Source organism: Pelophylax lessonae (genome assembly GCF_965119305.1).
Source record: "Pelophylax lessonae genome assembly, chromosome: 4".
In the NCBI taxonomy this organism is placed as follows: domain Eukaryota; kingdom Metazoa; phylum Chordata; class Amphibia; order Anura; family Ranidae; genus Pelophylax; species Pelophylax lessonae.
This window is the reverse complement of record NC_138771.1, coordinates 124120580-124134141: the sequence shown is the minus strand read 5'-3', so window position 1 is coordinate 124134141 and position 13562 is coordinate 124120580. Positions and strand designations below refer to the sequence as shown.

General features: G+C 44.3%; 1 protein-coding gene across 1 annotated transcript in view; it reads right to left on the bottom strand.

The window, feature by feature from the left end:
- The window catches only part of TRIP4 (thyroid hormone receptor interactor 4), a 78883-nt gene extending 65758 nt beyond the window's left edge, over positions 1 to 13125 (bottom strand). The window contains exons 1-2 of the mRNA XM_082256188.1: positions 12979 to 13125; positions 7223 to 7389 (exon numbers count right to left, since the gene is read on the bottom strand). Coding sequence (XP_082112314.1) covers positions 7223 to 7389; positions 12979 to 13061 — 250 coding nt within the window. The 5' untranslated portion in view covers positions 13062 to 13125. The remainder of the gene's footprint in view (positions 1 to 7222; positions 7390 to 12978) is intronic.
- Between the last annotated feature and the right edge of the window lie 437 nt (positions 13126 to 13562).

Below are 13562 nucleotides of genomic sequence, written 5' to 3'. Positions count from 1 at the left end.
TACGGTTCGGTTCAGTATGGTACGGTTCGGAACTGTACACCTTGCGTTTCCACTGCCAATAGTACCCTTTCATGATAGGCGTGGTCTAGCCGGAAAGCAGTGATCAACGATTCTCTGTCAACCAATCAAAGTTCTGCAGAGTGTAGCTCCACCCTGTTGGTACGGTACTAATGTGCTTGGTACCCCAACGAAAGGGTCCCAAAAAAGTGGTTCGGTTCGGAATTAGGGACCATTCACAATGCCAACGGCAAAAATTGCATACCGTACTGAACCGAACCATACCGTAGCCATTAGTATTACATTTTAATTTTTATAGTATTATAGTATATTCAGCGACAAGCCTGCAGGCAGAAAGTGGCGACCGCCATCTTGGTACACCTCGCGCTGCTCAGAGCCAAAAGCGATTCCATAGTGAAATAGTATATTTTACTATATAAGGTGAGGTAACTGTTAAATTAAGTGTGAAATTTATAACTTGCTTGGGTGTAAGAAGATGCCTGCTGCCACCTTCGTATTCTGTCAGATTAGGAAACCTATTGAAAAGCATGATGCAACGCATAGCGCATGCACAGTAAGCAATTTTGTTTGCAGCGTCACTTCCGTTGCATTTTCTGATGGGTAGCGGTATTCTGATAGAACACCGTAATTCCTGTACCGATTCTGCCTCCAAAAACTCCACTTAGCACAGCAGTGGTTCAGAAGGCAGACTCTGAAATGTGGGACACAGCATTGCCTAACCACAGGACATAGTAAATACGTCTTACAGAATTCAAGGAAGTAAATGTGTGAGGGATCTTCAAAAAGTAGGTTTACAAGCTTCAAGATTTTTCTGAATAACAGAAGTATATTAGAAACAATTGAAATACCATGTGGAAATAAATAATTGATTTTCTTCTCAACCACAGATAGGCTATAAGCCAGGGGTTAACCGCTTAAGCCCCGGAAGATTTTACCCCCTTCCTGACCAGGGCCTATTTTGCGATTTCGGCACTGCGTGACTTTAACGGACAATTGCGCGGTCGTGCGATGCTGTACCTAAACAAAATTGACGTCCTTTTTTTCCCACAAACAGAGCTTTCTTTTGGTGGTATTTGATCATCTGTGCAATTTTTTGATCATGCACTATAAACAAAAAAAAGCGCGTCAATTTTGAAAAAATAACAATATTTTTCACATTTTTTTTATATGAAATTCCCCCCAAAAAAATGTAAAAAAATCAAAATTTTTTAAAATTTTCGGCCAATTTGTTTTATGCTACATATGTTTGTTAAAAAAAAAAAAAAAAATCGCATAAAGCGTATTTTGATTGGTTTGCTCAAACGTTATTGCTTTACTAACAAAAGGGAAAGATTTTTGTCATTTTTGTTGTTTTTTTTTTTTAACGCGTAATGGCGGCGATCTGCGATTTTTGTGCGGTACTGCGACATTGCGGCGGACAGATGGGACCCTTGACTGACATTTTTGACACTTTTGGGGTTACCAGTGTAATTTCTACAGTAATCAGTGCTATACATATGCACTGTTACTGTAAAATTACACTGGCAGTGAAGGGGTTAACTTTTTTGAGAGGGAGGGGTTATGTGTGTCCCTAGGGGCTTGATTCTAACTGTGATTGGCTGTGGCTTGAGGTGTAGGAACAGTGATCAACGGTCCTACATAGTAGAACCGTATGATCACTGTTTCTACACAGGGGAGAATGACAGGCGGCTGATGTTTACATCAGCCGCCTGCCTTTCTCCCTCTGCACCGACGATCGCCGAGTGACCGGCGGACCCGATGTTGCGGGGGGGGGGTGGGTCCGTGACCGCGCGGGACCGTGCCTCCGGGGGCGCGCGCTCACTCCCTAGACCCTCACAGGCTAGCGACGTAGATAGTCGTGCGGCAGTCGGCAAGTGGTTAAAGCAGAGTTCCAGTCCCCTAAACAATTTTTAGTTGAACACGCCTGTAGCTTTGACAAATCAAGTACATGAAGATTATCAAACAAACAGTCATAATACATTTCGTTTTATTTTATTAAAAAATAAGCTTTTACTTACCTGATGTCAGAAGCAGGCAGGTTCCATTCTAGCTGTGGTCATCTGAAGACCTCCCGCATTCATTTCCGGGATTTCTGTGCAGCTGGCTACCCAGCATGCACCCGGATTTCGCGCCTGCACAGTAATATCACAGTGCGGTTCTCCCTCCCATGCAATTACGGAATGCATCAGCTGTTGCTGCATCCCCCCCCCCCCCCGCGTCCCAGTGCGCATGCTCTGTCCCAGTGCGCATGCACAGTCAGTCACTGATCTCAGCTGTAGGTAAATTGTTGCTCAACTCCGCCTATTTGCGTCATTTCCTGCCTGCAAATAACGCGATATTTCATCCCTAGGCGATTCGCAAGGATTCATGGGATACATGACGGTTGTATCCCAGGGGCCCTTGCAAATCGCCGATTGACGTCATCGCCGAAGCATCCGCCATTACAGGGGCAGACCAAAATAGAAAAAGAAAAAAAAAAAAAAAAAAAAAAGGTATTTTCCTTAAAAAAAATAAAAATTTTACTACAATTGTGAAATGCATTCTGAAAGTATAGCTGATATAAAGGGACTTAAAAAAAGAAAATGGGTGGAACTTGGCTTTAACAAACTTGCTTTGAATCTAGGAACCAGCTAAAAAAGTTAGGAGCCAGGTTCTTTTTCAACTAACAAAGCTTACGGGTGGAACATGTAACATGTTCCCAAAGATTAACTTATCTTTTAACCCTTTCGCTGCCAGAACAGTTTTTGCGTTATTTTTTTTTTTTGTTTGAATACCTTTAAAAAATCATCAGGCCTGAAGATTATATAAAACCCTCAAAACATTACATATTTTCTGAAAGCAGACACCCTAGAAATTAAAGCACTGGTAGTTCTAATTGTATGTGTCACATGATATCACCGCAAAGTTTTTAGTAAAAAAAAAAATAAATCACAACAAATTAAAAGACTATTTTAGGGGGCTCAAAAACTCAATAAAATTACCCAAAATAAAAAAGCTGAGGTGGCACCGAGTAAATAGATACACAACAAGTCAAATCTTAAATTTGTGTGCACCTGTGAAATGGCGACAAACTTCAGTACCCTTTATCTTCGATAGGAAAAGCCCCCTATAGGTCCTCAGTTTAGTGTTACGAAGGAGGTCTGGTGCTAGAATTATTGCTCTCATTCTGGCGTGCGCAGCGATATGTAAGAGGTTTAAAATTATGTGTAATATAAAATATTACATCAAAAGAGCATACCTTGTAGCAGGATGGTATGGGAAAATGGAAATTTTCTGTATTAAGTGGTGCGTAAGTATGAAATTATATTGGTATTGACACCAAAAAAACTACCTATAATTTTAGGGATTTGCTATTGCCAGTAGCCCTGAAAAAAGTACATATAGTACTAGGTAGTATGGTAATATTTACCTATAGCATGTGCTGTGATATAGGGGGTGTTTTATGTCCCCTATATGTTTCCCATGTGCTGTATATAAAACCACTTATGATAAATACAGGTATTGTGCATATACTGTGTTAAAATATAATATATGACTTATCTGTTGTAAACAATAAGCTTACACACATTAAAATCCTGTGTGTATGCTTAACCAAATATAAAGTGCATCAACTGTGCAATATTAAGTGCATCAACTGTGCAATATTAAGTGCATCAACTGTGCAATATTAAGTGCATCAACTGTGCAATATTAAGTGCATCAACTGTGCAATATTAAGTGCATCAACTGTGCAATATTAAGTGCATCAACTGTGCAATATTAAGTGCATCAACTGTGCAATATTAAGTGCATCAACTGTGCAATATTAAGTGCATCAACTGTGCAATATTAAGTGCATCAACTGTGCAATATTAAGTGCATCAACTGTGCAATATTAAGTGCATCAACTGTGCAATATTAAGTGCATCAACTGTGCAATATTAAGTGCATCAACTGTGCAATATTAAGTGCATCAACTGTGCAATATTAAGTGCATCAACTGTGCAATATTAAGTGCATCAACTGTGCAATATTAAGTGCATCAACTGTGCTAATCCCAATATAAAGTGCATCAACTGTGCCAATTTCAATTGCTACAAATAAGATAATATATGCATTTCATGATTGAATAAAAATTCTTATAAAAAAAAGGGGGGGGGGGTCCAGTGGGACCAAGAAAAAAGTGCTCAGTGCAGAAAAGTGATGTCCATATATTCCAAGAAGTGATGAAAGTTCAAAATGACTGTTCAGGTTTCAGTATTGGTGTTGAAATTCAAAAGCAAAAGTGCATTGGTAATATCACCCTTTGTGCTCCTGTGTATATGAGGTAGGCAATACAAACTCACCAGATGTTGTTGACCCCCAATGTTGTACGGCAAGTGGGTCAAATGAGCTTTTATGGTGAGTGTCCAGCGGGGTCCCAGCCGTCCGTGCCCGGGTGGTCCTGGATCCTATACGTTGTTATAAAAATAAAAAAAAAATAAAAATCGCACTCCTCGTGGTGTAGTATTAAAATTCCAATGTTTTTATTTTTAAAACGAAAAAGGTGCAAAGAGTGCTAAAAAAGTTCAGTATACAGCGTTGGTGGTACAGGTATATAATACAAAGTGGAATACCGCCAAAACCTGAGTGTTGGGAAGCCGTGCGGGACGCCGGTGAGGGTTCGCCCGCTCTCTGCACAGGGGTTCCGGGTTGAACTCGGCTTGCGTTCCACGTACCACAATGAAAACGAGGCTACGTGTGGTTCAACTTGACGTGTTTCGTCATCAAGGCGTGACGTCTTTGTCACCCACAGAGGGTTTATCACAGCAGCAACCGATTTTTCTAAACAAAAAATATATTGGCGCGAGTGTTTTTTCTATTTCCAGATATGCAAGATGTGTCGCTATTAAGGTTTTTAGACATAGGCGCGCCAATGCGTGTTTTCATTTGAACGTGCTACATTTTTTTGGGAGGAGGGGCGATTTTATGTGCTTGGGTGTAACTTTAATTTGTTACAATTAAAAAAAGTCCCCCATGTGAGGATTTTTTTGGTGACTGGTTCTCTTTAACGAAACACCTGGCGTCTATAAGGCCCTGCATGTCTCTCTTGTGCAAAGCACATTGCACTGCATTACCATTCTTTCCCGGCCTTCATGGCCAGGGAAACTGTTAACGGTGACCCAAAAGTGACGTCCTACACGTCACTCCTGGGTAAGCAACAATGCTTGCTAAGCTATGCTGGTCCCGCTTGGTAAGCTATGCTGGTCCCGGGCCCACAGATGGTCAGCGGAGTCCAGGATACATAGTAGGAGGGCACGCGCGGGGTGTGTGGAAGCATTCAAGTGACACCCCGGGTCCTAGGACGCAATTTCTTGTCACTATGGCGACCTGGCTCCTAGAATTTGTTGAGCCCTGATTTAAGCAAGAAAGGGAAATCTACATCAGAACTGCTATTCTAAAATATGCTTTAAGGTAGGTCAGACTCATCCACATATCAATTTTATAAAATGGCTGTTTTTATAAAGGCCAAGACCCATCAACATATTATGGTAAAGAAAATATCCTTAACTGACCCACCGCACAACGTATAATTAAAAGGACGTTGCACTGCTGAAATCAATGGATTTAAAAAAAAAAAAAAAAAAAAAAAAAAAAAACTCATAATGCCTGTGCCAGCTCTACAATGATGGTGTATTGGCTTTCTGGATCCAAAAAGGTGTTAAAGAATAACTAAAGGCAAAACTTTTTTTTAGTTTTGGATAGGGTGGGGAGTCTACCTATGAGATTCATATGCTCCATTTGTCCTGTTATCATTGTCCTTGAAAGTGAAAAGTAAAAGTAAAAGAAAATCCCAAATTTTGTGTTGTCATCAGAAAAGTAACGGAGGGAAAATCTTCCAATGAGGACACCAATTCTGGTGACCTGGGGGTCCCCAAGACATTCCTTTAATTTGTAGGGATTTCCTCTCACTTCCCGTTTGTTTACTCCCTTACTCTATCCAAAATGAAAAGAAAAAAAAAAAAGTTTTGCCTATAGATTTACTTTAATAGATGGGGGGGAGAATAGAACCCAAGTCAATTTTTCATTGCTATGTCCCCTTTAGGTGACTTCACCCTCTGTATTTTTCCTAGTGACCACTGTTACAAAGATGTGAAGGAAATTCAAAATTTGACAGCTGTCACCAGGACAAGACATGAAAGTAAAGTCCAATACACACCACCAGCTAGTACAGATATCTCCCCTGCTGTTCTATTGTGTTCTGACAGGGGCCAGCTTCTGCCAGACCAGCTGCTGTACACACACAGGCTGTTTTTTATTGAACCGGACGATGTCCCCTGACATTCAGCCAGTGTGTATTAACTTCGAGAACTTTTCATGTTAAAAAGCTGGTGATTGGTTACTAAGACCGCCTGGTGTCTTAGCATCCAATCACCTGCTGATTAACTTGAAAGGTTAACTGAGGCAGCTCCCACCCTCTGTCCAGTACTCTGCAGTAAAGATGTCAGCGGTAGAAGCAGAGGGGAAGAATCAAAAAAGCAGGGTCATGATCGCAATCTACCCTTGTCTGCCTGCAGCCGACGGTTAGATTGCGATTGAAAGGACACAAAACAGCAAAGAAATGTAAGCTGATGGCGGTTTTAACACTTGCCTATGCTATTCAAAAAAGAAAACTTGGCTATATATACACACATGGTATACTTTAAATCACTCAGTAGTGCCTTAAAGATCCATATTACAAAAATAGCACTACTGTCAGTATAACCAGTCTGACATTTTTCTGTCACGGAAAAAGATGTATTATTGCAATTTTTTTTTAAATTTCAGTTGTATTGGCACTTGTCTGGCTGATTTTTGTGAATGGAGTCAATGAAGCAAAAATACATTTATTGGAAGCAATATTGAAGAGAAAATGCCAATGTTTTGGACATTTTGCAAAAAAAAAAACTCAGCTGGCGAGGAGCTATGCAAGACTGTGAAAAGCAACAAGATCGAGAAAGACAGAATGTGGTGGATGGGTAGCATCCAAGAAATGACAGGCAGCCATGATTTAAAGCAGAATATTAGCCTGGCAAAAAGAAGACCAAATGGAACGTGATGGTGGAAGAAAAAGTTCCAATCTTGGAGTTTACCCAAGACCAAAAATGTTCATTGGTAACGGTAACTAGTGAGCCCACCACACATTTCCCATCTGGGTGTGAAGACTATCCAATAGAAACAGAAACAGGCTGTATGTACAACTGACCATCTTTCCTAAAGATTTGAGCAGAGTTGGAGCTGGATGGCTGTCTGGTCCTTTTCCACCTATGTTTAAGCTCACGTATGAATATCTGCTTCCTCTCCTCAGAGCCCTGGACCAGGTCATTGACATACTCCTCAATCTCTTCTTCTGTGTCAATAGAAAGGATGTATCTGTGGGAAACAATACAAAATTGTAAAAAAAAATAAAAAATAAAACAAAATAGGTAGGAAAGCATTTATTTTTACTTTTAACAAGTTGTATTGATTTTTTTTTTTCAGGATAAATAGCATTACCCAAATATGTAAAAGGAACCAACATATGAAAGAGTGTGTAAGTCATTGGAGACAGTATGGCAGGTTGCATACTGGGTTTAGAGTAAAGATTCACATAGTACAATCATTACAATCAAGTAAAAACATTTTTAAAAAAAGGGGGGGGGTCACGCGTTAACTGTAAACTGGGAGACATTCCTCGGCTTGGAATATGAGAGTTGGGTTTGCTGTACAGAGAAAGATTAAGAAACATAATGACAAAGAGAATGAAGGAAGGAAGTGGAACAGGATAGAAGAAGGAAGAGGAGAACAGAGGAAGGATGTTGGGGACACCCAGACCAGAGACCTAGGGCTTCAAAACCTATAAAATGACATAGCTTGCTGGAAAGGTTGGAGGGGTGAGAGGCTTTGTATACACAGGGACCAGGTTTTTAGATATTCCCCATGTGCATCGAGGTGGATGCTAGTAAGCTTTTTGTTAAAGGTGTTCTATGCGGCTATGAACTTTCACGAAAGAAACAAACCGTTGTTGACTATTTTCGAGAGAAATTGCTCAGGGTATACACTTCAAATAAGAATAAAATACAAACAGGTATCAAAAAGCTGAATCATAGTATACTGTAAAAAGCTGAATCGTAATATTAAAATCCTGACCTTAACAGGCCTTGCTGGCTAATATACTGTATTTAAAGGCTAAAGTGGTTGTAAACCTCAGACATGGAATTTTAACAAAAGCATTTCCCTGAAGTGAGTGTTTGTCTCAATCCAAGTGTCATTTCTATTAGCTGCCTTGTTACTCTGCTTTCAGCATCATGTTCAGAGTCACTTTCTGACGCCAAGAGAAAAATGGTGACGGGGAGCTCCAGCTGATTGACAGCCTTTGCTCTGTCCCCGTGTGCTGTGGGAAGGGGGGTGTGTCCCTTCCCTCCAATCAGCTCTCCTCACTGATGTAACTTCAGCTCTCCACCCCCTACTTTTTCAGAGCGGAGAGATCCTGTGTAAATTCTGCACTTTGAATAGATGTAGAGAAAATATGGCTGTAGATAAACAGATAACACTTTTGTAGGAGGATTTTTTTTTTTTTTTAAATCTCTGTGTATTATCTAAGGCCAGTCACTTCACTAGGTATATGTAATGCCTCATATGTACACTGCTGCTGATAAACGGACGTTTAGGATTCCCGTGACTTGCAATGGAACTCCAAACGCAGCACAATTTTTGCCGCGATTGTCGCCCAACAAGTCGCGGTAAAATTGCGCAAACACAATTGCAGGATGCCTGTCGCCTATAAGAAGTTCTTGTACTTCTTTTGGGGTGACAAACGTCCCCGTGATTTTGTTTGCGCGATTTTCCTGCAATTTTGTCGGGCGAGAAGCGTGGCAAAAATGCGCTGCATGCGCTGGGGTTCCATTCCAAGTCAAGGCAATGGCACAGGCATCCTGCGATTCTTCCCATGATCAGATAGTATGGGAACAGAGCCTAAAATAACCAAATGATACTTTGTTTATAGTTATTTCCCAGTGCTGAGCAATGTTGATAAACATTTGCCGGAAGATCTTTTTTTTTTGGACAGCTGTGAGTGAGCAGACAACAGCTCTGCACTGCATAAATCGTGGAAATACTGGATTAAAATCGTGAGGGTGGTCGAATCGAGATCGCAAATTTTTTTTACGGAATAATCGTGCAGCTCTAGTAGCTTGTATCCCCCACAAGAGGGCATTGCGACCAAACTTTTAAAGGAAACTTGTCATGAATGAAAGGGCTGCCACCTCTGTCTAGGGAAGGGCTCAGGCATGTTTGGATCCTAGTCTGAACCCACCTGAGTTACCCCGTCTGGAAGGGGTCATTGCACAAAGCCAATTAAATGTAGCTGAGGCATCCCCCACAGCTGTATGTTTACGTTTGGCTGCAGAGCGGGAAGTTCCGTGACTGCTTATGATTGCCTGTGTACTAAGACAGCTTTCTAGCTAGGGGTTCAGACTAGTATCCAAACATAACTGAGCCCATCCCTACTGGTGGTTTTTCTGCATTTTATCTTTTGGTTTTTCTCTGGCTTCACTATAATGACACACAAACCCTAAAGGCGAGTCAGAAATTTTGTTCTGAATTTAAAAAAGCTTGTCTGAGCTGTCTGATTTCTCTGATGTTCATTGACATACACAGCACCCAGCCCTCTGTGGTGTCGTAATTCTTCTGACACTGCTTGTAACAAAACTCAGTACCATTGAGAGGGAGAGGAGAAGGAGAGGGAGAGGAGAAGGAGAGGGAGAGGAGAAGGAGAGGGAGAGGAGAAGGAGAGGGAGAGGAGAAGGAGAGGAGAAGGAGAGGGAGAGGAGAAGGAGAGGAGAAGGAGAGGAGAAGGAGAGGAGAAGGAGAGGGAGAGGAGAAGGAGAGGAGAAGGAGAGGGAGAGGAGAAGGAGAGGGAGAGGGAGAGGGAGAGGGAGGAGGAGAGGGAGAGGGAGAGGAGGAGAGGGAGAGGGAGAGGAGGAGAGGGAGAGGGAGAGGAGGAGAGGGAGAGGGAGAGGAGGAGGAGAGGGTGGAGCCCTCGAACATGGAGCTAAATAGAGCAAGTAACTTCGGAAGGAGGAATTCAGAGAAGTGTGCATAAAATTCAATAGGGAGTACATCCAAACCCGGGGATTTTGATCTGGGGAACCTGGACACAGCCTCCGCAATTTGGGGGGACATCCCTTCTGATTGATTGCCAGCGTCCTTCACCTGTAGGTGGCCATATAACCCATATGTTATGATTTATGGCTCTGTGTCCCGTGATGTACAAAAAGAAATCCCCCTGATGCAGGGATGCTACTATTGTGCGAATGAACTCCATTCTAAACTTCTGCACCCGCACAAAGCAGTTCAGCGCCGAGGTCCAGAATTGGATGCACCTTGCCTTCCTGCCTGGGAACAATAAACAGGTTTGAGTAAAACCCCTGAAAACGTTCCGATGCCGAAACCGGGATAATCACCCCTTATAGTAACAGGTCTTGCACCGACCCAAAAAAAGACCCTGCAAGCAGTCTGGGGACAGGCACAAGTTGGAAGGAAAGAACCTTTCCGGAGGGTAGGAACAAAACTCGATCTTGTAGCTGAACCGTATGACTTAGTGGACCCACTTGTCTTGTACCAGGGAAGTCCACGGGTCCAGGAAACCAGCAAAGACGTCCCCCCACCCCAGATACGGGTGAAGATGCACCTTCATGCTGAAGGAGCATTGTCCGTGGATCTGGAGAAGCCCGCTTTCGACTTGCCAGACCAAGTTCGCTTGGATCCACCAGAGGAGGCCCTGAAAGGTTTTGATCCCGTGTCAGTTGCCCCTGAGGGACGAAAAAAAACGTATGAGCCGAGAAAGATGGCCCACCTCTACAACAAGGGTCCTTGCCCTTACTAGCCTGCAGAAGAAAAGGTACTCTTTCCCCCCTGTGAGACCCTTAATGATGTAATCCAGGGTATCTCCAAACAGGCAATCTCCTTGAAAAGGAAGATCAGTTAAGGCCTTGTTAAAAATCTGATCCACAGACCAGCATTTGGGACAAAAAATACGCCTAAGGACCACTGCCGAAAGAGATAGCCTAGCAAGTAGGGGGAGCCACATCCAGAGAGGCATCACAGATAAACTGCAGCCCCTGGACCAACTGGTCCACCAGCTCAGCAAAGGCAGGGGGGGGAACTGCTCCCCCTCCAGGTCACAGCTTAAAAGCTTAGCCCACTCGCTCGTTTGCAACACCAGGGCAATAGTGAATACTGGCCTCAGTGCCGAAACAGCCACAGGGTACATATTGCGGGCCACAGCCTCCGCCTTCCTGTCACCCGGGCCCTTAAAGGCCGGAGACTTTTCAACAGGAATCATGGTTGCCTTGTTTAATCTAGAAATGGGTGGAATAGTCCACTTTTTTAAGAAGGGACTTCTCATAAGGGTACCGCATCGCAAATCGCTTATAGACCACAAGGGACTTCAGGACACTGTCGGTGCATCAATGGATGGTTGGGAAATATGTTCCAAAGACTTTGAGTTAATAAGGGGACCCCACAAAAAAAGGTGTAAAAACACTGCTAAGGGACACACCCACCGCTCCAGCAGCACCACCCGGTCGCCAGTAAAAGAGCACCAATCCATCCTCAACAGAGAGAGAGAGGACCCCACAAGACACACTACCCGGTAGAAACAGGCACCTGAATCCACCAGGATAATCTGCACTCCAAGTGCGGCGATCAGGGCATTAAATGATCCAGGAGTCAGCACCAAGGGATGAGGAGCTCCCACCGCTGAAATCACCGTCCAGAGGGCTCAACTGTCATGGCCGCCGTTATTTTAAATGGCAAACCACTGAAAAATGGCCCCCAGGCTACACCAACATGGCCCCTGTGCATCAAGCACACCCGCTACAATTTTCTTGTAGCTCCCAGGAGGGATCACTAGGCCTCAGAAAACAGCACAGGGCAAGGGGCCCTGGCAGGAGCCCCAACCAGGTACAAACCCCCCACACCCGATCGCCTGGATGCCAGCGGCACATCCTGCCCCCACCCCAGGAGGTGGCCCAGATCACCCCACAGCCCCAGCATAAGTGGGGGGGGAGAGATGGCCCACAGGGACCACCAGGCCGATGAGGGGGGTGCCTAACAGGAAGGAGGGGAATCCAGGGGTCTGACCGTCCTATGGAGGGGCCCCAAGTCCACCCCAAAACCCTCCAGGGGGAGAGGGGGGACAGTTACTTACCATACCAGGAACCAGGTGGGCACAGCTCCAGACAGAACCTCCTCTCCTTTGAAAAGGGGGGGCTGTTGGCCAGGAGGAACGCTGCAACTTGGGCCGAGACCCGGCCGTGTGCGACCTCGCGAGGCGTTGAACTTGCAGGCCAGCCCCCGTCCAGTGGGGCTATGTCCCAGCCAACCTGGCGCTCGCTGGCCAAACTGGGGTGACCACTGGATCTAGATTATCCAGCCTGTCGCCCAGTCCGGCAGTTGACTGTAGATTTCACAGGAGTAAAATCGGGGGGGGGGGGGGGATCTATCCCAAAAAAAAAAAGAAAAATGGTCAGGACCAAAGATCCCTGCAAGGAACTAGGTCCCTACTCCTGTCTGGGCAGAAAAAAAGCTGGGTGCCTATAGCAGAGAGATGGACTATACCCCCTGGGACTACCCATAGGGATAGCCAGATCCTTTTTCTGCCTAGTATCCTACTCTTGTAGGGGGCAGCATAACCCAATGGTTAAAAAGATCAGGAGCTGTGTCTGTCATTGAAGGAAAGAGAAAATACTGTGCACCCCTGTGTGCTCCTAGTTCTCAGATCCACAGTCAGACAACTCAGTCCTAGAGTCATTATTCTAATTGACAACGCTGAACTTGGCCTGGGCACGTAAGCCTAATAAAATATTTGTCACAAAGGGATTACCAAGAGGTAGAAACGGTAAAACACGTCCTGCACAATGCACACATCTGGGGCTGTCCTCGTCTATCAGACATACGTGGACATTGTATGAGACTTACTGCACGATGTCCTCACTGACACTCAGCCCAAAACGACTTTCCAGCTCACTGACACACCAGCTCAGCAGATCGCCGGCCATCATTTCCTTCCCTACTACACCGATCCCGTACACCGCACTCCTCTACTAGCCGGTGTTCTGACAGATTGCTCTACCCCGGTGACAGCATACACTCGGGAGCAGTCTGATGACATCACCGTCATGTGACCGGAAGTAGCCGGGACATCGCACATGGCTGCTTGGGAATGATGATTGGTGGGAGGGGTGTGTTGTCAGAGGCTCCCTATGGGGATGTTTACAGTCAATAACACGATGTGCCCGAAACTCAGTATGTAATGTGGAGGGGGGACTAGAAAGATGACCTGTAATAAGTGCTGTATGATAAGCGGACACTTGGAGGGAGGAGGGGACCGCCAGTGATGAGCAGTCTGTGTTTCTTCAACGACATGACTAGAAATCACAGAATAAATAATCCACCATCCATCTGCCTGCCATCAGTGTGTTATCCATATTCCCATTGTTCCAATCCTGGAAATAGACTCAGCAGTAGTGAGTGCTACAGCAACTACTAGCTGGAAACTGGAA